The sequence below is a fragment of the Salarias fasciatus genome, unplaced genomic scaffold (genome assembly GCF_902148845.1).
Source record: "Salarias fasciatus unplaced genomic scaffold, fSalaFa1.1, whole genome shotgun sequence".
NCBI lineage: Eukaryota > Metazoa > Chordata > Actinopteri > Blenniiformes > Blenniidae > Salarias > Salarias fasciatus.
In genome coordinates this window covers 2694-29177 of record NW_021941382.1, presented here as the reverse complement: position 1 = coordinate 29177, position 26484 = coordinate 2694, and the positions used below count along the sequence as shown (strand labels likewise).

Sequence of the window (26484 nt, the reverse complement as noted above, 5' to 3'; positions counted from 1 at the left end):
GCAATGTATTTCTTGCTCTGACGTGCATGTCAGATTAGCCGTTATTTCAGTCAAACGTTATGAGCAGATGTATTGAAGCAGCTTCCTGCAGAGGGAGAGCTCAGAGTGAGGCAGGACGGCTGCCTATGGCTCCTGCTCTCGAACTCTCTCTTCATCACTTTGGAGTTCTTCTTCCTCCCTGCTCCTCCAAACAAGCCTTTTCAATCAGCTGGAACGGTGACCAGACTCTACTTCTCAAGAAGTATATTGTAATTTAATTGGGTATTGCAATACACTCCTTAACCTGTAGCTACTCCAATAATCAGTAATTATATTTCAGTAGTCTTTCTTCGTGAAGCTTTTGTCAATGCGATGCTGTTATGTACAGTTTCTCCAGCAGGGGGAGCTCTCTGTGTGAACCCTTTTTCTCTGGATCTCAGACATCAAGTCATGGCTGTCAGTGAGTTTCCTGCAGCTCATCCAGGACAAAACCGAGGTTTAATTATTGGTCCCAAAGGCCAGAGAGAGAAACTTTTACTAAAACTACAGGATTTTAAACCAGAACAATCAGGTGAATTGTGACTATGGACGATGATCTGAATTTTATTCCACATATTAAAAATGTAACTATTGTTTTTTTTTATCATCTTTAGAATAAAGCCAGAGTCGCCCGTTGCAGGAGGTGCTAAAACAGCTTTTATCTCCTGTCGGTTAGATTACCGTAATGCCTTGCTCTGTGTTCTGAAAAAAAAAAAATTTCAAATCTTCAATTATTGCAAAACTCAGCCGCTGTGCTGCCGAGGACCAGGGGGCGGGGCCACATTAAACCGGTTTTAAAGTCACTGCATTGGCTCCCTGTCAGCCTCAGGGTGGATTTTAAGGTTCTCTGATTAGTCTTTGAATGTCTTAACGTTCTCGCTCCTTCTTATTTGGCTGATCTGTTTTTACCATCTGGACCTTTGGGGCCCTGAGGTGCTCTGGCAGTGACCTGTACATTCCAAAAGCTGGAACCAAGACCCCCAGAGAGGTGGCCTTAACGGCCCCCGCCTGTGGAACAGCCTGAAGGAGAACCTCAGGACTGGACAGCCTGTCCAGATTTTTAGAGGGAAGTTAAAGACAGACCTTTTTAATCAAGCTTTTAATTGACCTTTTTACATTTGCGTTACTTTCATCACAGTTTATTTTATTGTATTTCTCGAGGGGGATCCTTCACACTGGGAGTTCGATCCACTGAACTGCAGGGGGCGCTGTGCATGGCTCCTCCTGTCCCGGCTAACTGGGGGGCAATCACGACCTATGACTTGTCCCGGTGAGGTTAGCAACAGTGGTGGAGTTTCCCACGATGCTCGGCGCCATGCAATGCCTCCCTACTGTAAGTGATGCAAGTGGGCGTATTTGTCTTTGTACAGTCATGTGTGTGTGTATGTTTGCATGCACAATTGTGGTGAAGGTGTGGCTATGTTTTATTTTCATTACATACTGATTTTTTATACTGTAACACACTTTTTGTTTTTTTATATATGAAAAGTGCTCTTTAAATAAAGTTTGATTTGATTTAATTTTTCATCTACAGTCTGTCCAGCAGGGGGGGCTCTCTGTATGGAGCTTGTTATCTACAGTCTGTCCAGCAGGGGGAGCTCTCTGCATGGAGCCTGTTATACACAGTTCCTCCAGCAGAGGGAGCTCTCCGTGTGGACCCAGTCTGTCCAGCAGGGGGCGCCGCCTCTCAGACTAATGGCGTCCCTCCAGTACCGAGCAGCTGATTTCCTCCCGAGCAGAGCGGCAGCAGCAGCAGCAGCAGCGGGGAGGTGAACGCAGCGTCCCCGGGTCTTCACAGCGCGGTGCGGATCCCCCGCCGGACACACGCCGCGGCCCGGCGTGCTCAGCAGCCCGCCGCGAGGCTCCGCAGAGCGGCCACGGTCCGCCGCAGCAGCCGCCGCTGCCCGCCGCCCGCTGCGCCGCTTGTTTATGTGCGATGAGCGGGAGCAGGGCCGGAGCTCCGCCGCTGTAGGAGAGCAGCAGCGGGTCGGATGATCCCACCGCGACGGTTCAAGGCTCCAGAATGAGCAGGGGCATCACTCCTTCACCACAGACCCCCGCCTCCTCCTCCTCCTCCTCTTCCTCCTCTTCCTCCTCTTCCTCCCCCGGATCCTCCGCCTGACTCGCTGGCCGTCTCTGCGTTAATCCAATTCGGGAGATCATCTGTTCAGCCCTCGCCCCGGTTCCTCCATCAACACGGCGCTCTCTCAGAAAGCCAGGTAAGACCGAGCCGTTCCTGTCCGGGGCCGGATCACGGATCTCACGGATCTCACGGATCTCATGGATCTGTCTCACTTCCACACTCATGTCGCACATTTTCGCCATTCTTTTTTTTTTTTTACTGCAAGATGCGCGTCTGCTGCTGATCGCAGCTGTTTGTCCCTGAAGCCCGTCTGAAGGGTGAGGAGAGGAAGAGGCTGCCTCGGTCTCATCAGGGAGGGAGCTTTGTGTCCACACTGCCTGCTTTGTTGTTGTTGTTGTTGTTATTGATGGTGATGGTGATGATGATGATGGCCTGAAGGCTGCAGCCCTTCATCAAAACACACATTACTCCCAACGATCTGCAGACTGAGACAAACCAGCAGTCTGGATGTCCTCTGAAAATAATTTTGCTGTTATAGATGAAAGTCAATCAGCTACCCAGCTTGATTTCAGGCGTGCAATACACATTTTCACCACAAGATGGTGTATTGAGTCACTCATGTTGCAGGTTATGTTAAACTCTGATTCACCTGCAAGCGAGTGATTACTGTTAGAAAACCATGAGAATGGGGATTTTGCATAACCTAAGTTCTCCAAGAGAACGTTTTGATGCTCAACAAAAACGGTCCAGGATTCCAAAACAGTCAGACAGCTTAAGTAGCTAAAATGTCCCAAATGGCTTCTCATGGTGTAGCAAGGTGTAGAATCACTAAAACAGCTAGCTAACAGATGTGTTCAAGTTGCCCCTGCTGGTTAAAGCCTTCAGTACAAGTTTACACCAGGAGACAGTCGGATCAGCAGGAAACCGAGAAGCAGTCGGAGGATTGATTAATTGCGGTTCTGATTAGAGGATCAGATCGGCTCATTTACCACTGAAGAAAATAATCAGAATATTGAGCCACTTTATTTGTACAAAATGTGGCCCAGTGGATCAATCCCATAATGCTTTGCACTGCTGGTGGTTGATAACATGCACACAGAATCCCACAACTGGTTTTACCCAGAAGCCCACCGATGTCAACGAAAGGAATTAACCAGAGTTATCAAACTCGTCGTCCATCGTTGTTGATTATTTTTTGAAACTGCACCACGAGAAAGACCAAGGCCTTTTCTCAGTGCAACATGTCATCAGGAACGATCCATGGACCCGGATCGGATCAATACATGGACCACACCACTGTTTTCGATGCGATCAGAATGTAATCAGACTGAAGTGTTTATATGTTGCAAATTAAATTTAATTGGATTGATCTTGGTCCATGTGACCAAAGCTACCAAGAGTAGACCAACGATTGAGTTTTTGTCTAGAAGGAAGACGTGTTGGTGAGCTCCTGGTTTGCGGCTCCAGATGAGGCGTGTTTGACAGGAAGTGTCCGGAGCGTCTGTTGCGTTTGCGGAGCTGGCAGACCTGTCTGGAGTGCAGCAGCTGCACGGCGTGGCGTCTGAACCTCCAGCTCTACGTGCCCGGGGTGGAAGGCTCACAAAGGTCACTGCTATTTCCATGTGAGGCAGCGTGTCCCGTCGGGCTGCAGACAGATTACAGACATGGAGCCATTCCTCACACTCCCGGCTCTACCTGGCTCGGAGCTCCGCTCCCCCTCGGGCTACATGTGGGGGCGAGAGGTCCACCGGCGTTAGCCGAGTCACGAGAGGACTGTTTGTGGAGCGGCGTCTTTCTGAGAAGACAGCTGTCCGTCGGGTTCACGTATAAAGACTGCCCGGCCGTAAACGGCCCGTTAAGATCCTGCTCATCATGTGTTATTGATTCCTACTCCAGTTTCATGCTGCCAGCACTATCACAGGAGCTTCATGTTGAAACACACACTCTGTTTCTTACACACACACTCTTAATGCTGGACAGTCTTCTGAGTTCCCAGCTCGCCACACTGTACCACATGAAGCTAAGAAACTGACTTGAAGTCTGGCAGTGAGGCAGAGGACCATCGATCTAGAGCCAGGCCCAAAGACATCCTCACGGTTCGAGCACCATGCTTATCCCTCACCTGGCTCAGTGTGTGTGTGTTGTGTGTTTTAAGGAGTGCAGTAGATTCCCTGTGTGTGCCGCCGAGGCTCTTCTGGCCTGTCAGCTGCAGACGGTCAGAGAGCAGACCCGGATGATTCGTACAAAGCAGCTCGTCAGCGCTGTGACCGGCGGCCGGCGGCCCCTCGGGGATGTGAGGAGGAGCAAAACTTGGGGATGCCAAGAAAATGTGCACACGATGAGAAAAGTCCCTGAAACGGGCGTGAGCATGAGCGGAGTGAGTGTCTGAGGCCGGGCAGGAGAGAGTGTTTCGGTGGAAAGACTTCGTGTTTATGTCAGCACCGTTTGACCTTCTGCTTGTTTCCAAAACATCTGCAGTGAATCACAGCTTCACGACCGCAGCAGCCGCCTTTACCCACGTACAAGACGATGCAGATCGCCAAACGCTTTCCGCGGTTTGCTAAATCAGGCAGTTGAAGCGTGCGTGTCAGGTTGGGTTTGGTCAGGATTTGATGATGTGTTATTAACACCATATGGGCGGGAGGCCATGGTTTTCATTCCTCTGACAGCCTCGCAGTGCGTCTGTGGGGATGAAGCAGGAAGAGTCGGTTTGAGCTGGATGTCCTTGGTGAAGCGTGGGAAGATGAACATGCTGTCTCACACTCTGTTCAAGTTGCGGCGGATTATCTTTCTGCTGATTCGAAATGTCTGCAAAGTGTTCGTATTTGGTCTACAACTGTTGTGGCTGTTGCTCTTCAGGGTTCTCTGCTGTTGCTGTATGTTGTGGAATGTAGGTCACACCTGAAATCACACCTGTCGAAAACTGCAGCAGGAAGAGGAAGAAAACGTGTTTCTCACACTCAGATCTGCCGTCACCGTTCAGATACAGTGCTGCAGGCCTCCATGGTCATGGCCGGTGCTCTCTATAACTTACATGACTCGCTGGGACTCTGCAGGTCACGAAGCAGCACGCCGTGTTAAGGCGATTAGCCTGAGATGGTCCTGATCTAGAAATGTGACACGATTCCTCTCGGGAATCAGACCACAGTGGCGGAGCGCTGCCTCCAGGTAACCCTGCTCCTCAAAGCTTCTTAGCCGTCTCAGCTTGCTGCTGTTCCTTGAAGACAGTGGAACCAAGGACATGGCCACTTTGTGCCCTGTTGACTCGGTCATAAGTTGTAGATTCAGAGATTTCAACAGTGTGAAGACCTCCTCAATAGAAGTGAGTGTACCATCCAAGATGGCGGCCTCACTGAAAGCACTGCGGTCATCGAGGCGTCTGCTTCTGTATGTCTGTGGCCTGAACAGCTTGAGCTAAAGCTGTCTGAAAGAAAGGTGTATTTAACAACATGAACCTTCTAAACAGGACTAATGTCGTATCGAGTAGCTTTAGAGAGCGCTAAACTAAACTCTACACAACGCTCGTGTTTCCAGCTGGAGATCAAACAGTTAATGATGTGTCTCCTGCAGGAAAGATCGACCCGATCGGTGAGGAGCGCCTCCAAACTCATCTTTCAAAATGTTTATTCAAATTAGTCAAATTCAGAAGCAGAAAAATCCAAGAGAGACTCCAAAATAACCAAGTCAATAAGCTACCTCACAGGTGGAACTGACAGCCGAGAGAGAGAGCACTGTTACTTCAAAGCTCAAACACATGAACATCATCTGCATAAATGTTTGTATTGATCACAGATTGTGTGTGTGTGTGTGTGTGTGTGTGTGTGTGTGTGTGTGTACAGGTAGGTTCTGTTATGTAACCTGCTGCAGAATCTGCTGACCGTCTCAGGTTTACCGTTCGGTGACGGGCGGCTCCGCTCATGGATTACATTCACATTACAGAAACTGTACAGGAACACCAGTCTTCCTCTTCACTGCCAAATGGCAGAACCAGGGCTGTTCAACCTGCGGCTCTGGACCCACATGTGGCTCTTTGGACATTCTCCAGTGGCTCCATCAAGCTTTCACTATATTATACTAAAATAAACACTTTATCTTGTTTTTATTCTGCTAACACATCAGAGTCATTTCCAAAATGACTTGTATCTCCTGGATTTAAAGCTGCTGTAGGCAGGATTTTGCTAGTCAATGCTAATTTTTCTGTGTTTTCTTTGGATTAAATGTTAGAGTATCCATTGATAATCCTTTAGGAGTGTAGCATAACTGCACTACCGCGAGGGCGCAGCGTTTCCATCTGTCTCTGTTCTGAGCTGAAAAGGAATCTTGACAGCTCCAGGTATCTTTGACCAATCAGAAGAGCCCATGAGGCTCTAACGGTGATTGGTCGAGGGGCGTTCGTCGCACGTTCTTGTGGGAGGGGCTGAACTTGCGTAAGGGCGTGATGTCAGAGAAAACAAGACAGGATTGGCTGTGCTGGGTTTCAAATGGCCATCTTAGATGGGTCAAATCGCCACCTTGTTTAGGTAACCCTAAGCAAGATGGCGGAGATGCGGAATCCTGCCTACAGCACCTTGAAAGGTTTAATAGATTAACAATAATCAAAATGGGAAAAATGCTAAAATGACTCGAATTTCTAAAGGTTAAAAAAAATAAAGAAAAACCTCAAAAATAAAATCTAAAATAAAGAAAATGTCTTAGAAAAAGAGATAATGGCTACCGTGTCCTCCCTTCCTGTGGCCATAACACTGTTTTGATCAATTTCTTGCTTTCTGTGTTTATATTATTCACTGTCAAGCCTTAATATTTAAAATTACTGATTTAAATGTTCTTCTGTCTTATTTGATATTCACCTTTCTTTCTGGAGCAATGTTCAAAGGAATTCCGATCAGGGATAATTAAAGGATTTCTATTCTATTCTAAAATGTCAAAACTGTCAGAAGAATTCTGGAAAACTGTGGAACTGCTTAAATTGGGTTTAAAAGCAGCTGATAATGTCATTAAATGTTCACCATCCTAAATTATATATGGAAATTTATCAATGCAACATCAGATATTTTTTTGTTGTGCTTGTTTCAAAACTACTGAATGTATGAAAGGAGTTGTGTTTACTTCATTTTAAAGGGTCGGTGTGTTTTTTGTGGCTCCAGTTAAACGTGATTTAATGGAAAATCCCAAAAATGGCTGTTATGTTCATAAAACTTGTCGAGCCGTGGACTGTAGTATTCAGAGCTTTCTGCTGTGTAGCCCTTTTAATTCTTTGGACAACCATTCAGAGAAACTGCCGTTCACTGGAGTCCTGCTGCTCTGTAGCTCCGACTAGTGGTGGGAGGGGGTATTACAGTTACAGAAAAGACAAACTACTACTGTACTGTTCTTCATTGATTATGTGCTGCAGTAATTCCCAATGAGCCAACGTGATTCAGTCTTGTAATGTCATTTTGAACCAGTAGGCGGTGTCTTCAGTCAGTCATCCAAACGAAACCACGCAGGAGGTGACTGCTGTCACGCCATCAGCATGGCGCTGGAATGCTGCTGCTGTTCCAGATCACTCTCTGGTGTTTCAGTGACGTGCTGAGGATGCTCCATCGCTCTGTTCGGATGTTTCCAGTGAAGCTAAATTGAGCAGAATGTGTGTGAATCCGTTGTCTGTCCCACACGTCCTCACGACGCAGGTTAGTCACTGGGAAAGGCTTCAGGAGGAAGCGTTTCTCCGGGGGAGGCTGGAGTGTTTCCACTCACAGTGGACTCGGTCTGCGCTTCAGCAGCACATCGCCACTCATCATCATCTTCACCAAACGGGAGCAGCTCCCGCTGGAGCCAGCTCTCTGCTCGTCCAGTCGGATTCAGAAGCAGTGACGCAGCTCGCCCGGGCTCCAGCTCCAGCTCGCCCAGTCCACCCAGTGACGCTGGAAGCCTCTCGCTGAAGGAGATGAGTCAGGAGGTGGGCTGAGATCTCGGGGGTTTAGGAATAAGGAGCCATCTGCCGTCAACTGACCCGTATTCTGATACCACCAGCAGGAAAATGGACCAGAAGTGTTGAGAGCCTTGGTTTCATTAGCGTCCACTACGCTCTTTATCTGTCCCGACCCACCGAGCCTGGACTCTCTGTCGGGGTGCAGGTTTGGAACTAAGCCTGGTTCTTCAGGTCAGGGCTGTACAAACCGGGTTCTGGATGGACTGTATGTTCGAACTTCAACATGATCTGTGATCAATACAAACACTTATGCAGATGATATTAATTTGTTTGAAGGGATGATCCTGGGTGGTCCGGTTCGATCCCCCGGTCCTGGACCAGACGGCCTCAAGCAGAGAGGAGAGGGCTGTTGTGGATGTTTTCCAGTGGGAATCCCACATGAGCATCTCAGCTCTCGCAGTCATGTGACTTTGTGTCGTGCTTCTATTGGCCACTGAGTGATGAATGGTTTTAGTTTGTTTGGAGCTCATCTGAAGATGACCCCGGATTTTCAGACTTCATTCTGCATTTTATCAGTCATTCCAATGTGAATTCAGTGTTGGTCTTTCTGTATTTTCATGATTCTGATCCATTTCATTTCCGCTGGAGGCTTTTACTCTGAAGGTTTTCTCCTGGATGCGACCTGCCGGCATGTTTTTAGTGAAATAAGGTGAAATGTAAATCTACTGTAGACGTCTGTCCTCCTCCTCCAGATCTTTAGCAGCCTTGTGTGTCTTGCTTTTATTGTTTCTATCCGGTGGACATCTGCGCAATGGAAACCGAGTTCTTGTGAAAACTCGTGGTCGCCATGGTAACGGCGGCCCTGGTCCGGGAGACAGTTGGTGCTTCAGTGTTGGGTGGGCTTGTGGAGGAAATGTCACAGGAGTCAGTCAGGGCTTCAGTTTGTGGTGAGAAACCACGGCAGGATGTGTGAAGCTCATCTGAACAGAACCCGTCGTCATTTCCACCTGAAGACCATGTCGGCCACACCCCTCGCCGCTGTCTGGCCCCGCCCCCTCACTGTCTTTTTGGCTCCAAAAAGTTTTTCATAACCCGTGCAGTCCTTGTTGTGGCTCACATATGGCAGGTCTTACCCACAATGCATCAGTCTATAATTAGAAGAAATGAGCGTGATGAAGAGCAGTTGTGAAGCTGAGAGAATCCTCTGTTTTGGTAATAAATGAAAGATAACCTGCAGACTTCCTCTTTTCCCATCCTCACGTTTAGCGGCTTCGCTTCCTTTGTGCAACAACAGGATGTTGTTTCAGCTGCGTTTCCTCGGCCTGAAGATTTGAGACGTTACCAGCAGCAGTGTGAGGCCTGAAGGGCACGAGAGGTGAACGGGTGGCTGAGGCGGGCGGAGGCCTGGGTCTCGGGGTCTCGGGGTCTCGGGGTCAGCAGGTCAGCAGGACCCGGGACGACACTCGTGTCTCGTCTGCGCCGCTTTCTCCCGGCCAGTGGTGAAGTTGCTTGTGAATTGTTGAGGATCCTTTCGGGCTGTGAGAGCCTCTCTGTCGGAGTGCCGCCCTCCTCCGCCGCTCCTCAACGCTCCATTGTCCGCCGCAGTGACGGCCGCCGCCCTCGCCGTGCAGCGGGAGCGCTGGCCCAGATGAAGTGGTGAATGTGACGGACTCTCACTCTTTCACTGGAGTCAAGCCGTCATCAGACTGTGTTAGATTTATATGTGATATAATACCTTAATATAAATAGTACACACGTATGTATAATCTTCATTTCTGTGTTAACCAGTGCTCTTTCTCTCGCCCAAGTTTATACCAACTGAGTGAGGTTTTATTTCCTGGTTACAGTATCCTCTGTAATGTCATTTATTAAGCATATCACGACTTCCAACTACCACAATATTCCAGCTGAATGTTTCACTACAGAATGTTTCATTTGATCACATGAAAAATAATCTGATAACCTCCGAACGTCGATGCTGCTGGAAGTTCTCAGTCGCTGCTGCTGCTTCTTCTTATGTATATTTCAGATTTTGTGCAAGCTTCTTAGTTCCTCCTGGATTATGAAGTAACTTGATCTGCTCTAACAAAGTCGATAAAACATTAATGGTCTGGCAGTGGCTAACTTTGGCTTTATTTTTAGATTCTTTCTCTATTTCACTCCAGGTTTTTGAGAAGGAGACGCTGCTGGCACATCATTTGTTTGAATTGTTCTTGGTTATATTTTCAGCATTTTTAAATTAAAATGCACATTGCACTACCTGTGAATGGATTTTTAATTTAATTGTGATCAAGTCAGTGATTGTTTGCTTTAAGTTTGTCTCTTTGATCGGATTAAATCCACCTTAAATCCTCACTAAATGTGAGCAGTGTGTCTTTTCCAGATGTAAACTGTAACATAACTTTTCTAAATTTCTGAGTTAGTAACGTTAAACGGCAGCAGTGTTTGCAGAAGTTCAAGCTGAAACGGAGAGTGTTTTTGATTGAAGCCGTGGTCGGGACTCTTGGTTTGTGAGCGACTGCCAGAAGCGTGCTGCTGGGCCACTCGAGTCGTGTCTGAGAGCAGCGTTTTGTTGGCGGCCTCTTCGGCCAGTGGGGTCTGCTCGTTTCTGCCCGTCGTTACTTGGATTTTGTCCCCTCAGAGAATCGGTTCAGCTCAGACACAGCCGTGTTTTGTCTTGTGGAGCTCGGACCCACAGACCACAGAACTCAGTTCGGTTCAGGACCAGCTCTCCGCCGGTAGTGAAGGTTTTCTTTGCTTTAGCCAAACGAGCCTCTCAGTGCAGAGCAGACAGACTTATGACCAGGAAAAGCAGCCCTCTTTCCTCTCAGCAGCGCTGGTGTCTGTTTGATCGTGGTGTGAAATTTCTGACATAATCACAGGATTTTTCTGAAGCGATCCTGGATTCACAGTCCAGACAGCCGCCACAGGCAAACCTCCCACTCCGGTGCAGCAGGGCAGCGTTTCAAACCCACGGCGAGAGAAATCTCACCGTTACCAGTCCGACGAGCTGCACACACGCCTGCCTTTCACCCAGAGAGATTCAGGCCTGATTGTAAAAGCTGGAACTGTCTGCTGCACTCTGATCAAGGGTCATTCCACTGATTGGAAGGTGAAAGATTCTGATTTATTACAGGGAGCTCTCATACGAACCACAGTTTGGGTCTCATGCTGTCTGATGAAATACGGAAGTGACCGAATCATCAGGCGGTGAGGACCAGAACAGGACGGGTCTGTGGCCTCCACCTGGCCTCCACCTGGCCTCCACCACTGCTTTAAAGGGTTTTCTTGTAAGCTTCCTCTCATTCCATTTACACCACAGCAGGTGAAACTGATTCAGAATCAGTTTCCTCCCACCTGTTCGGGCTGATTTCTCAGAAGTGTGATCAACTCAGAGTTACGTTGGGTTGTTTATGAGTTCCCTTTATCTTTTCGGAGCAGTCAGCCAGACGGCCGGTCATTTCGTTTACCGGCCATAACACAACTAGCTTAGTTATAAACTAGATGGCTGGCAGTGTAAATGACAGAGTCACCACCATCAGCCATGCTAATGCTAAGCTAAGCTAGCAAAAGGCTTTATCAGAATCCCTCGTGTCGCTGTAGCCTGTTCTCCAGGTACATGGTTCAGCCTCTCAAATAGAGAGAGAGCGTCTGACTGGGCATCTGATTGCAGTCAGTAGCTGGTTTGGTCTGTTCACAGTCGAGCCCAAACTGTGGGACGGAGTTGGATCGGTCAGTCGGATCAGCGCCGTCAGTCAGATCCAGTACTGATACCAGAGGCGGTCAGTCCCATCCTGAGCCAGCGGCAGAGGATGAAATACTGAGGCTGTGAGCGTGATTGATTAATTGTAAAGCCCCTGATTATTTATTTATTGATTGATTTTACGTGGACTGGTGCCTCTAATTTGGACGATTTGCTTCTCTTGTAGCAGAAAACAGTTTGGATTTGAGGTTTTTTCCGGTTCTTCATACCGAGTGACGACCACCGCTGGTGTCCGTCTGCACCACAGTGCAGAGGGGACTTTGAGTAGCTAGTCACCATGACACACACACACACACACACACACACACACACACTGCTCGCCATGCCAAAATCCATTTGGGTGATTGCGTAACTCCTCGGGGCCTGGCAGGACTCGGCCTATCACAACTCCGAGCTCCCCTCTCCCCTTTAGCCCCCCCCCCCCCATGTCAAGGACAGACGGAAACTGTCCCCGACCGCCGTCTGTCAACACGAGCATGTCACCTTTCACTTTCAGCCATTGAGCTGTCCCAGAATATCCCGACCGGGCGCTGCAGCGTACAAATGTAGGTTAGTTTGTTATGGCTGCGACCAGTGTGACTTCAGTTCTATTTCAGGAGTGTGTGTGTGTGTGTGAGTGTGTGTGAACAAGATTAACCCGTGGCATATATCACACTACCTGTAATTGCTCGGAACAGAGGATGGTGGGATTAACTGCTGGCTGATGCTTGTAGTGTTGTGAGATTAGATTATTTATTGTCACACACACGTACCAGTATCCACCAGGCTCCGTGAACATGGGAAAAATAGGGAAAATAGGCAGAAAATGTAGGATTTAAATGAAAAACACAACATAAATCGGTCAAACTAATAATCTTCCATTTCTGTTGTAGAATTCTAGCATGGATTGTGACTTATTTCAAACTGCTTGCCTGTTTTCAGGAATAGTCAGTGCAGATTTCTCCTGAATATTGATTCAGGCAGTGGCTTCAGGAAATGAAAGCAGTTTAACTCTGAACTGACTGACTGTTGGATGAACACAGAAACAACAGCAAGTTTCATGTTGAACTTCAAATTAAACATCCAAGTCAGACATCTACCAGAAGAACATAAACTCCTGTTCAAATTTATTTTCTTTTCAGCTACAACATGGAAAACCACGTAATGAGAACCTTTTTTTAACTTTTGATGGTAGTTTTGAAGCAGCGGCTCGACAACACGCTGCTGCAGGAACATGCGTCATCGCCGCAGAGGGGAACGAACGGAGTGAATTCAGAGTGGAATGAACAGAAACATGGTGGAGGAACTATTTGATTTAGCTTTCAGAACTAACCAGCCTTTTACTTTCGTTAAGTTTAATTCAGAATTAAAGGGGACTTAAAACTCATGTAAACGTTTCCAAGATCCAGGCTGAGGAGCGAGCGGCCTCGGATCTACAGCTACAACGCCTGCTTTCAGCAATGCTAGCACGCTAGCATCAATCAGCACGCTAGCATCCGTTAGCATGCTAGCATCAATCAGCATGCTAGAATCCATTAGCATGCTAGTCCATTAGCGTATTGTCTGCAGCCAGCATCAAATTAACATTTATTACCATATAATCACACAGAAGTAGTGAAACCTGCTACAGTTCCCAGGTACCGGCTATTTTTACCGGTTCTAATGTGAACGGGACCCGTCCCTCCTCGTAACTGATGTTAAATCCCATTTCTAGCTGAGAACCCCCAGAGCGATGGACGCCTGGGGCTCCTGCTGGGAAGCCAGGTGGAAAAGCTCCTGTGTGAAGCTACTGCTGAAGAGGTGGAAGTGTGTACGGCCGTGTGCGGCTTGTTTGTTCGGCCGGGAGCTCTCACAAAGAGACGAGCAGAACCGTCAGGAGGTAGAGGTGGACTCTCCACAGACGGAGCTGGCAGGCCGCCCGTCCCCCCCCCCCTCCTCTTGGTTTCTGTGTTTCTGGGCCGGCGGACGCAGACAGGATGTGACATGGATGGAACTTAAAGGCCTCACTAATTGGCTGAGGAGGGAGGAGGGAGGAGGGAGGAGGGGGAGGGGCAGGAAGGAAGAGGGGAGGGTGGAGCAGACCTGAAGGCCTCAGCAGACGCAGAAAAGCACATTTTCACTTTGCTGTTTCTGTTTTGTTTTTTTTCCCCAAACAGAAATACTTGAACACTGAAGAAACAAAAAGAATAAAATGCTGAATCTAGGGCTGCAGCTATCGATTATTTTAGTAATCGATTAATCTATCGATTAATTTGGTCGATTAATCGATTCATCGGATAAAATATATATATATATATAAATATATATATTTTTTACATTTCTTTTTATTTTATTTTGGCAAGCATAAAACTCACCACGGACAAAAAAAATGAACTATTATTAATGCTTGCAGTAACATTTATTAAACTGCACAAGAACACTCATTGCTAGGATGAACATTGCACTTTAAATTCACAAATTATTTGAATAAAAAATAAATAAAATACCTGAGAGAGGGCTAAGGCCTTACCTTCATTATAAAAAATGCACATGACAGCTGATTATTAAAGAACACTTCAAGTACGGCAGGCAATATTCAGTATTATCAAACAGTTCCTATTGATATTAATTTGCCATCTGTCTTGTGCAAAAAAAAAAACAAAAATAAGAATACTCAAGCTGAGTCCAAAACAGCACATTCACCTTTTTAAACTGACAGCTGCCCTAAAATTTTAAAGTGCATTCAAAGGACTGCAAAACAACAATTTTAGAATACAGTCACTTTTTTTTTTTTTCCAGCATATGCCAGCTCCGCTTGGCAGTGCAAACTTTGCACCGAGCTCAAACGCGCTTAAAGTTGTCCCAAACTTTTGACATTTTCTGGCGTTTTCTTTGATGTGCTTCCTCCTTTTCGCCAGCATTTTCTTCATTCTGCTCTTCAACGCCCCGACGCGCCGCGAAAACGCGTCTGACGTGTCGCGACAACGCACCGCGTCCGCGTCTCGTCGCTGGTGGAACGCGCGTTCCCATTTGTTTTCAATTGTATTTTGACGCAGCTCCATTCCTCGCGTCGTTTAACCGCGCTGTGCTCCATCTGCTCGCTCCGACATGTCCGTGCGACTTACACTCTCGTGTGGAAACATGCTGCGCTTTAGTTCCGGGCGCTACACGCTAGCGGTTTCACGGTAGTTTCACTGTACACAATTAACAAACGAATCCTCGAAGCAACTGAATTTAATTCGAAGCTTTTTTATAATCGAATTATTCGATTTATTCGATGAATCGTTTCAGCCCTAGCTGAATCCATCTCCGATTTCATTTATATATTGGGTGTTTTGGACATAGACAGGTAAATACAGAAGGAGTCAGATTACTGCTTGACAGAGTGCAGTGATACGGGGATACTTTTCAAATGGTCCTGCAGCAGATCCCCGAGGGCGCCGCGACGGATCCCCCGACATGTTTTCACATTATAATGCGCTAAAAAAAGACTTGTGTCCCATATCCGTCCAGCCAGCACACAGGAGAGGCCAGAGGAAGACGGCGCTTCGCCGGGCCGGGCCGCTCCAGGGTCAGAGGTCAGCTCGCTGACAGGGATGCTGCTCGGGGTGGATCTCAGCTGGAAGGATCAAACTACAACCTGGCGTGGGGGTCGTGACCCTCTGGAGGCCGCCGTGTTTGCTGTTGTCCCTGTAGTCTCTCGAGAGCTCTTCACCCCGGTGGAGGGAGACGGTAGCGTTTCAGAAGAGTTGAACTAGAAGCCGTTTTCAGAAAACACCGTTTTCAGAGTTAACGACCTCCGCTGTGGTGTGAGCGGCGCTCAGAGCGCCCTGCAGCCTCCTGACCGCCGCTCTGGACCGTGTGTGACCCGTGACTCTCCGGCTATTGATTCCTCTGAGTCACAGTCGTGTGTGCGTCTGTGTGTGGGTGTGTGTGTGTGTGTCAGATAATGGGCCATCTAGTTAATAATGCAGCAGAGGGATCACACTGCATCAACCTTTTCTCATAAAAAAATCTCATTTTGTCTGCTGCTCTCTCTCCCTCGCTCTCGCTCTCTCTCTCTCTCTCTCTCTCTCTCTCTCCATGTAAACGTCGGTGTTCTTGTCCTGCAGACCGTCTGTAAAGAGACTCTCATCATGCAGTTTGCAGTGACTCAGTTATCAAGGTTGCAGGTTCAATGTCCCGTCCTTGAGCACGACGCTGGGCCCCCTGTGGAGCGCCTGGTGTGTGTGGGACTGGTCTTTTAGAACTGGATGTTTTAGCTCAGGAATCTTTGTTGACAGGTGTTTCAGAACACGGTTCGTTGGCGAACGTGTGACTGAACATGTGAACCTATTAATGAGTAATCTATTAATCTATGAATCTATTACTGCTGCAGACGAGGCTCAGCCGAGCAGACATTTAATTCCTCCGTTGGGAAAGTTTCTTCTTGTCGTTCTGATAAGCAGAGCGTCCGTCTGCCCACTCTCTCCCCCGAGGCTCGTGGTTCATCATTCTTGGCTCCGTCTTGCTAACAAATTGCCATTTAAGCTTTTATATGGGAGTTGATCAGCGGCATGATGGAGCCTGGTCGGCGCTGCGATGCTGGATGCTGGACGGATGCCAGGCTGTCGGAATGAATCAGACCACACTTCCACCGCTCTTTCTCGGTATTTATCCTGTCACGGTCAGATTTCTCTCACTTGCAGTCTCTGAGTTCAGACGCGATGAGGAGAGAAACTGAGGAGCTCCGGATCGGAGACATGAGGCGACGCTCCTGAAGCTTCGTGAGCGAATGACCGTCAGTGTGTTGATGATCGGAGCCCGTCCTCCACGTCTTCTGAGGCAGTGTGCTGGTTGATGCGTCTCTGCCGGTGTGTCCTGAGCAGCGGCGCTCTCCGGGGTCTGAGGACCCCCCTCCGCCCGGCTCCTCCCTCCCTCCCTGTTTGTGTTGCTCTGCCAACCGCTGAGCCTGCCCCCCCTCCTCCTCCTCCTCCTCCTCCTCCTCCTCCTCCTCCTCCTCCGCCTCCAGATCCCTCCCGGAGCCGGTTGCTAGGCAGCGAGCGCGGGACCACTTCCTGTAAACAGCCGAGTGGGAGCGCTTCGCTCTGGGCTACCGAGAGGAGGGAGCGGGGCCAGACGGCCCAAAATAACCCTGAGACGGAGTGACGGGCGGCGGAGGGAGGAAGGCTGTTACCTCATTCCGACCGCCGCTTTCACACGGAGCTCGCAGCGTTCCTGCTGAGAGCTGCAGGAGAACCGGGAGAACCCGGAGAACCCGGACTGCCTCCCGGCTTCAGGGCCTCAAATACAGATGTTGAACAACGGCTACTGTGAATCCTCACTGAACGCAGCTCCCAGAGGTTCTACGTACCGTCATCTGAAGAGGTCACAGCAGATCCAGCTGTTCCCTTGGTTTTTCCTTCACATCTGGTCACATGCCTTCGCTGCAGCAGGATCCAGCAGGATGTGTTCATGAGCTCCTGGTGAAGATGGCGTCACGCTGCGTCACGCAGTCTGACCATGTCTTCGGCGTACAGTGTGGCGTGTGTGTGTTTAAAATGTCCCGACAGTGTGACTGCTGCTGATAGCAGTGGATAACGTAACGATATGATTGACCTCTAAGCTCCGCCCCCTCAGTTACTGTTGCCCGCTCGGACAGGCAGTCCCAGCTCACTGCATGGTCACACGGCGTCGGTGTGGAAAACAAACGGGAACAGGAGTCAGGACACAGACCTGGTACTGAACAGCCGAGCTTATCTGATCAGCTGGCGACGTCGATACCAGCGGCTAGCGCCAGCGTCAATCCGCTAAGCTAGGCTAGGTAGGCTAGATTTTGTGCTACGAGAGCTTCATACAGCCTGTAACAGATACAGTCAATCACTTTATCAATAACTCTTCGTGAACAACAGCCAGGCTCGCTGCCTCAGTTCCACGTTCTGATGGCCTCATGTTTGAACCGACCTAAACAAACGGCACAGACACCGCTGCTGGACACAAAATGGCAGAACTGAGCGGTGGCTGCTGTGACTCTCTCACCATACGGCCCTGGAGCTCATGACTGCTGGCGTTAGGTGATTGTTACGTGATCAGACTGTTCAGATTGTCCCAGACTTCGCTTGGATCAAATGGAGGTATCCATTAGTGCGTCTGCAGCTCAGCTGTTGGTTCATTCGTGTGAATATTGTTGTTGTTTCTTCCCCGGACTGATTGCCTGAGCCCCTCCTCTCCCGCCCCTCTCTCCCTCAGCTCCGTGGCGGTGAAGATGACCACGGCACGGTACCGCCCCACGTGGGAGCTGGCCGTGGACCCCCTGGTCTCCTGTAAGCTGTGCCTTGGCGAGTTCCCTCTGGAGCAGATGACCACCATCACACAGTGCCAATGTGTCTTCTGTACACTGGTGAGGAACGCCACACACACCACACACACCACACACACCACACACACCACACACACTCTTCTCTCTGCGCTTCAGTCAGTAGCAACATCTGGATGAGAGCGGCGGCGGCCATGTGCTCCACAGCAGAGGAAACCACGAAGAAGAATGACTCCTAAAAATAGCGGCCGCTTCCTGGAACACAGGCAGGGTGGCGGCGGTTCAGTTCGGCAGGGTTTCTCCAGGAGGGGGGGAGACGAGTCCAGCATCTGGACCACAGAAACCAAATAACCCTAATCTGACCTCGTCCTCACGATCGCCGTGGATCCATCAGTGTCCTGTCTGTCCGCAGTGCCTGAAGCAGTACGTGGAACTCCTGATCAAAGAAGGCCTGGAGACGGCCATCAGCTGTCCGGACTCCGCCTGTCCCAAGAGAGGACACCTGCAGGAGAGCGAGGTGGGTCTCTCTGGCTGCCGTCCGAGACGTTCAGGTTGGGTGTTTCTGCAGGACCTGATCTGGAAGGTTCCATATGTTTCTCTCTTTTCATCACATATTCTCCTTCATAGCATCATGTCGGCCTTCGTTTCAGCACCTCGGTTCCTTGCATTGTTTAAGGATGGACCAATTATATCGGCCGATATTGAGCATTTTTCTAATAAACGGCATCCGCCTTCTTTTCCACCAATTTCAGATTAAAATAAATTTATTTAAAAACGAGGTCTTTGGATCATATACACAGCCGTCTCTCTGTCTCTGCCTGAAGTCACTACTCTGGGCTGTGTAACAATTTCCCACTCACAGCTAAATTTTGACACCAAAATGTTCATTTTTACTGTAAATGAATATCGATGTGACATATCGGTTATCGGTTTCCATAAGTACCAATAATCGGCATCGGCCCTAAAAAAGCCATATCGGTCGATCGTTATTCTAAACGGTGTTTTTTTGCATTTGAAGGCAGTTTTTAAAGCGTCCATCAGTCAAACCATCAGCTCTAAAGCTGAATTCAAAGTCAGTGCTGAAGCTCCAGCCTGCAGACTTCCTTCCTGCAGCCGCTGGTTTCTGACCAGAGCGTCTTGATCGGGAATCAAACAGAGAGAGAATTTCCTTTTTCACCTTGTTGGATTTTCTTTCAAAATAAAGCTCCATGTAGACCAACTATATACAACGTCTGTTAAAAATAGTTTCCATCCTCACCGTCTCTTCCTCAGTGAAAAGTCTTCTCAGCTTGTCATTTTCTGCTTCACAAAGAGCTCATGTTCGTTTCCTGGTTTGTTGAATGAGTCGGCCTTGATCGGCCGCCGCCGCCGTTCAGCCCCGTCCTCCACTGATGCTCTGACTCGTCCTCCCGTCTCTGTCTCGCCGCAGATCGAGTGCATGGTGGCCGCGGAGATGATGCAGAGATACAAGAAGCTGCAGTTTGAGCGCGGTGAGTCAGTGTCCGGGGCGTGCAGTGGGTGGTCTTGCACGTGCAGGGAGGAGGTGTCCGCCACGTGCCGCTCCGCCGCCGCCGCCGCCGCCGCTCACATCGCTGTCCAGCCAGGCCGGGTGTCTCGCTGCAGCGAGTGAACAGCTCCTGGTTCATTCTGAAGCACGAGCTCTGAGCAAAGGATTCTGGGTGGATTCTGAATGTGAGCGGCCAGCGTGAAGCCCGGCGGCGTCCGGAACGCTTCAGTGCAGAGGTCGTCTTACTGGGAGAAACAGAGCAGTGACCATGTTTACGTTCAGATTAAATGTATTTTCACTAGATTTAACCGTTGCTGCTGAAAATGATAAATCTGGATCAGAATGCAGTTAAATGTCCGTCTCCCCCCCCCGTCTCCCCCGTCCCCCCACCCCAGAGGTGCTGCTGGACCCGTGCCGGACCTGGTGCCCGTCGTCCAGCTGCCAGGCGGTGTGCCAGCTGCAGGAGGCCGACGCCGCCGCCGCCCTGCCGCAGCTGGTGCAGTGCGCCGTCTGCGCCCTGGAGTTCTGCTCCGCCTGCAAGGCCAGCTGGCACCCGGGCCAGCCCTGCCCCGAGAGCAGCCCGCCCGCCTCCTTCCTGCCCGGGGAGAACAGGTTCGAACCCCGCCTCTCACTCCTCTCCTCCCACAGCTCAGGCTTTGACCTCTGGGGTCGTCGGACCGCCTCCCGTCGGGGTTTTTGGGCGTCCGGCCTCCTGACGGGGGTTCCTGGCTCTGGTGTCGGAGCTGACCCGCTTCCCAGCCTGATCCTCTTACTGCTGGATCAGCTCGTCTCCGTTCACCTGCTCGGGGTCAGAGGTCAGAGGTCCTGGAGGGATTAACGGAGCTCTGCTGTTGGACCTGTCAGGACGTCTCCGGTCCGTCCTCTCTCAGCGAGGAGCAGTCCCTCCGCCTCTCCTCCTCCAGCCTCATAAAAGTCTTCAATTCACAAACCGTCACAGTATTAAAGTGACTTTGGCCAATATTATAATAAGGTGACGAAATCTGCATCTAATGTCTTAAAAAATTCTTAAATCATGTTGCCATTAAGTTGTTTGCTGTATTGCGTTTAAACGTGGTTGTTTTATTCAGATCCACCCGTTCCAAACCAACAGTTAGTTTTGAAATTCCGAACCAATCATTGCTAAGTTGTTGCTCCGCCGGTTTGGCCCGCTGGTGAGGACCGGCCGGCGTCAGCCGCCCGACAGACTGCAGCTCCGAAAGCGGCGCTCCATTTAGACGGTCCACATTTGCGAGTAAAAACCCAGTTTTGGTGACCAAGAACCACAATCGGGTTCGCCGGCATCAGCCCGAGCGTCACTGACAGGCCCCGCCCCCTCTGCTCTGCCTTCCAGCTCCTTCTACAAGAGCGAGGAGGACGACGCGCCCATCAAGCGCTGCCCCAAGTGCAAGGTGTACATCGAGCGCGACGAGGGCTGCGCCCAGATGATGTGCAAGAACTGCAAACACGCCTTCTGCTGGTACTGCCTGGAGTCGCTGGACGTGAGTCTGCTCGCCGCCGCATGGCCGCCGCCGCATGGCCGCCGCCGCATGGCCGCCGCCGCATGGCCGCCGCCTCAGTCGCTTCACCTGCAGAGATCTCAGAAATGTTCCTGTTGTTTAGACGAGGGAGAATTATGATTGAGATTATGTAATCTGAACTGAGAGGAGCTGAGCCAAACATTCAGCCTGCTGATGGGCCCTGTGTGTGTGTGTGTGTGTGTGTGTGTGTGTGTGTGTGTGTGTGTGTGTGTGTGTGTGTGTGCTGCAGGATGACTTCCTCTTGATCCACTATGACAAAGGGCCGTGTCGGAACAAGCTGGGACACTCCAGGGCCTCCGTCATCTGGCACCGAACACAGGTGAGACACACACACACACTCACACACACTCACACACTCACTCCTGCCTCTCCTGACAGACTCCTCACCTCTTCAGACTCCACTGAGTCGAGACGTCTGGAACTTTTCACTACATGATGAAAATAATCTTGTTACCTCCGCCAGGAGGTCATGGAATCACGTCCGTTTGTCCGTTTGTTGGTTTGTTAGCAAGATCACAGACAAAGTAATGGACGGATTGCAATGAAACTTTGTGGAAAGGTGGGTCTTGGGCTAACTTAGAATTGATTAAATTTTGGTGATGATCCAGATCACTGTCTGGATCCAGAAATCTTTTAAAGGATTCTTTATCATTGAGAGACAGGGAGTCTTTCACATGGTCGGGCAGGTCCGCCGACAGGGGCGACAAACGCCTGGTTCACAGGACGCGCCGTGTGTGGAGGCGGAAGCGCTCGTCTTAACCTACCTGACGGTTCATACAGGAGGCGCGGGGAGCGGCTCGCGCCGTGGACCGCGGCGCTCCGCTCCTCTCTATTTTCCCCGCGAGCCGCGCGCCGTGCACCGCCAGCTGTAAAGCTGGACAGAGCAGATCGCACCGGACAGGAAGTCAGGAACAGAAAATACGAAAGAGTCCGGTAAATTTTCACATTAAAATGACGTAAAATAACAAATTATGTTGCTTTTCGGTTTTCCTTTTCAGATAAACACACACACACACACACACACACACACACACACACACACACACACACACAGGGAGAGAGGGCGGCAGACAGAGGCGCCGCACGCTGCAGCGCTCCGCTCCGATCACACCCCGATCACAGTGTTGTGTGATTATATCTGGTGTTCTTCTGGTTGTTGGTGACTGATCTGAGCTGTGGCGGAGGTCTGCCTCTCTGAGGGCCAAGTTCTAACTTCATTTGCTCAACAAACACAATCTTACTTCGACATTCAGAAAGGTCCAAAACACCTCAAATTTACTGAAAGTAGCCAAAAATGAAAAAAAAAAGGGGGGGGAAAGTACTAAAAATTGTAAAGAGGAAAAGTTTTCAAATAAACTAAGAGTAAAGAATTAAAAAAAAACCCTAAAACAATTAGAAAGGTTTACACAGCTTAAAGCAGCAAAAGGGTTAAACAGACAAATATGTTCGATTATTGAAGTAATATTAACCAAAATTTCCATAGTAACTAGAAAAATTAAATTAGAAAAAACAAACATTTCAGAGTGTATAAAACTAGAAACTTAATGGATAAAATGTCAGAAATGGTTAAAAACAAGCAGAAGAAAGGAAAGGAAGTAAAACTCCATCATTAGATAAAAAGAGTAAATAAAATAAATTATTAGAAATTAAAGGCATATTCCAGGATTCTCTGCCGATTTCGTACAACATGGCCGATTTGCCACTTCTGGAGCGCTGCCATGCGCGGCTCCCTGCATGAGGACTGTGGGAGCGCGCACGTCAGCCGCATGTCAGTTTGTTTACATCGGCGCAGCTGGAGCGTCGTCTTTCACAGGATTAAAACACACTTGTAATCATGTCGACTCTTCTTCCCATCATACATCAGAATACGATCCGTAAAGTCGTGTCTGACGTGTTTATGCAGCAGAAACACGTCTGAATGTGATAATCAGCAGCTCACCTGTCCAGCAGGAACTTCCCCTCGTCCTGATCAGTATAAATCCCGTTTGTGCTTTGAATGTCCGCCGCCTCGTAAAGGAATCTCCCAGTGAAACGCGTTCTGCCTTCTTCTCTACGGCCTGTCTTCTCTCCTCTGCCATCTAAACTGTGTTCTTTTTTCTGTGGCCGGCCATCTTCGGAGGCGCCGGGAGGAGCAAGCCGCTTCTGAACGAGGTGCTCTGGTCGCTCCCGCTGCATCACTTCCTAAACAAAGCTCTGCGCATGGCGGCTCCAAACCAGAGCGCCAGAGGCGACAACTCGACATGATATGTCATCACGCAGACGCGTTTCCACATTGATTGCCGTTATGACTGCCCAATCACGATTTGGAACCAGACAGTGCTGGTTGGTTCTAAGGATCCTCCAGGATACCTGTAAAGTAGAGGCACAAATCAAGTTCTGGCTTTCAAAAAAATAATGAATAGACACAGAAAAAAAATCCCCTTTAAAAAAAACAAATTAAAGTAAACTTCTGTACACGTGCTGTACACGTGCTGTGTGTGTAGAAGAAAGACAAACTTTCAAAAGAAAGAGGGAAATAACTTCCATTAAAGGTGCCTTAAGGAGTTTGCACGTTTTATGCGAAACAGCGCCATCTGCAGGCCTTGGTCGTAATGCAGCTTAGTGAAAACTCGTCCCTGTGGCTCGCGTGCACGGAAGAGGGGGACTCCGTCTTCGCTCGTTTAGAAGCGCTCCAGTAAGACTTAAGTTTCTCCTCCCTGGTGGAGTCTGTGTGGAGCTGTGGCAGTGCTGGAAGCCAGTCTGTTCTGACTTCCTGGAAGATCCTGCTCAGTTGTTGCTCACTAAGCATCTGGCGGAGTAATGGCGGACAAATCGAAATTCAAGGAGCCGGAGCGCGCATTAACGTCATTCCTTTCAAATTCTCCCCAAAAAATTGCTGGAGCCGGACCGGCACTGTGACTTTCAAGTGACAGTTTAGCCTGTTAGAGGTTCTGGTAATGAATATGTCAGGGCACATTGGACACATCATTAAACATGTGTAACATATTTATGCTGGAAAATGAGTATTTTTAAGGTTGTAAAACTCCTTAATGCACCTTTAAATAGTTTTAAAAACGTTTTGTTACCCACACTGGACTTTGTGTTCTATTTATTTAAATTAAATTGTTCGCTTCCCCTTGATGTTTAAACTGTTTCAGCAGTTTTGCCTTGAGGAAAGTTAGACGCCATTAAAGAAAGAGAACGGAGTGTTAAAGTGTTCAAAGGGAATAAATCCAGTAAAATAACAGCTAAAATGTCATGAAGTTCTAATTTCAGTTTTGGCCTCAGTCATTAGACGTGAGGCTTTTTTCTGAATTTCATTTGGATGAAACCGTCTCCGACCTCTGACCTCTACCTCTGGTTGACTGGATGAAGGTGAAGTCTTCCTCTTCCTCCTCCTCCTCCTCCTGTCAGGAGCTTCATGTTCTCTCTGGCTGTTCATCAGCTGGTGTGTGTCGCCCCCTGCTGGTCATCCAGAGAGGTTGTGCTGCTGCAGAACTCTCTCTGCCTTCTGGTTGAGTTTGATTTGGTGAAACCAGAATTCCTGGCGACCAGGTGGACAGGTGACCAGGTGGACAGGCGACCAGGTGGACAGGCGACCAGGTGGACAGGTGACCAGGTGGACAGGTGGAGCGTCAGATGAGCCGCTGGACGGCGGTCGTCCCGGCGCCGTCCAGGCCGGCCGTCCGTTACGTAACGCCGAGGACAGCAAGATGCTTTGTGCCTCTGGATGGGAGAGGTCCTCGTTACATAACGCTGCCCTCTCTCTTTGGACAGGGCGTTTAACCTGCAGTGGAAACAAAACTCCCTTCATCCCGTAAAGCCAGAGCAGCATGTCAGAGGTTACAGAAAAGTGATTTATATCACATATTAAACAAAGCTTGAACACAAACTTGAACACATTGAGAGAATAACTCTCCAGATGAGTTTATCCTCTGTAATCTGCTCCCCCTTTTTTTTTTTTTTCTGTGTTTTATAATGTTGACGTTCAAAATTTTGGAAAATAATTTTATTCTTTTTTAATAATATTATTAATTTAAAAAAAGAAATCAGCATTATTTTTGTCAGTTTTTCCAGCACATTTACAGTTCTGCTTTTATTTTGTTGACTCCCAAAGCAAACAGCCGCTAACAGGACGGCTGATTATCGTCTGCTGCTGGAGTCTTCCTCTGACACCCGGCGCTTTTACTGTGAAAGGTCTGACTAAAGAAACATGGTGTGAATGATGAGAGGTCTTCTCTCCTCTCCTGGTCTTCAGCTGCTGCATGAGGAGCTTCAGTGACCTCTGCTGGTCAGCCGGAGTTATTTTATCTTCTGTCACTTCAGCCTGTTCAGCTGAATCATAACCATGTGGATCCTTATAAATCTAAAGCTGTATTTTCTGGTCTTTCTTTCAATATTATAACAAATTAAACTTCTAACCAGGTCAACATGTGGAGGATCTGCCTGACAGGGTGGTGATGATGATGATGATGATGAAGGTGATGGTGATCTCCCCCCCCCCCTGCAGGTCGTGGGGGATCTTCGCCGGCTTCGGCTGCTCCTGCTGGTCGCCTCCCCCTTCCTCCTCCTGGCCACGCCCATCGTCCTCTGCTGCAAGTGCAAGTGCAGCAAAGGCGACGACGACCCGCTGCCCCACCTAGACGCCCCCCCCGCCCCCCACCCCCACCGGGAGGCGCTTCAGGACGGCCGTCTTCATTTGCCCCTCCACCCCCCCGCCCAGCCCACATCGCCCCCCACCTGCTTCTGGAGCTTCGTTTCCTGGCCCGTGCCGCTCGGGGCTCCATCGCCCTGCATGGAGGGGGCCTGAGGAGGGCCGGAGGGGGCGGAGCCTCCGTCCTTCAGATGGAGCTGTACTTCCTGGTCCCCCCCCCCCCCCCCCCCCCCCCCCGCCCCGTCTGTAGCTGTGCGGGTGGAGGCGGTAGCATGGCCCGGCGTCCTTCGGTTTGCACACGGACGCAGAGACGCGCTCCGCCCCTCCGCTCCTTGTACAGCACGTCCGCTAACGATGTCAGTGTTTTATAGCCCCGCCCCCCGCTTCCAGCAGAGCCGCGCTCCGAGCCGTGTCCGAGTTCCCGCTGCCGCTCAGAGCGTTCCACAGGGATCGCCACTCAAATCTCAAAATATGCATTTTTTTCTCTGTTTTGGTAAAAATGTGGACTTTTGTTAGCTCTAAAGTTTTATACAGACAAGTTGTTTGTTTCTTTTTATTTTAGTGGTTGGTGGTGTGAGACCACCGTGTTGTTTCCATGGTCGGAGTGGCGGCCCCCTCTAAACTCCCATGTTACAGTTTTGAAAAGGCGGTGGAGGTCCAGCAACGTTTTTCCCCACAAATCCCGCCAGTGTCGACGTCCCTCCAGCGAGCTCTGCTGAGAACAGGACCTTTTATGCTAATGAGCTGTCTGGCCACGCCCACTGGCTGAAGCTCCTTC

The 26484-nt window shown here is 49.4% G+C and overlaps 1 protein-coding gene across 1 annotated transcript; it reads left to right on the top strand.

The window, feature by feature from the left end:
• Nucleotides 1–1721: 1721 nt before the first annotated feature.
• rnf144ab (ring finger protein 144ab) lies at nucleotides 1722–25954 on the top strand. The gene is made up of 8 exons (XM_030087361.1): nucleotides 1722–2237; nucleotides 17962–18112; nucleotides 18441–18545; nucleotides 19458–19518; nucleotides 19931–20147; nucleotides 20887–21034; nucleotides 21303–21392; nucleotides 25563–25954. The coding sequence occupies exons 2-8, from the start codon at nucleotides 17978–17980 to the stop codon at nucleotides 25860–25862; spliced, it is 1056 nt and encodes a 351-aa protein (XP_029943221.1). The 5' UTR covers nucleotides 1722–2237; nucleotides 17962–17977; the 3' UTR covers nucleotides 25863–25954.
• Nucleotides 25955–26484: the final 530 nt, after the last annotated feature.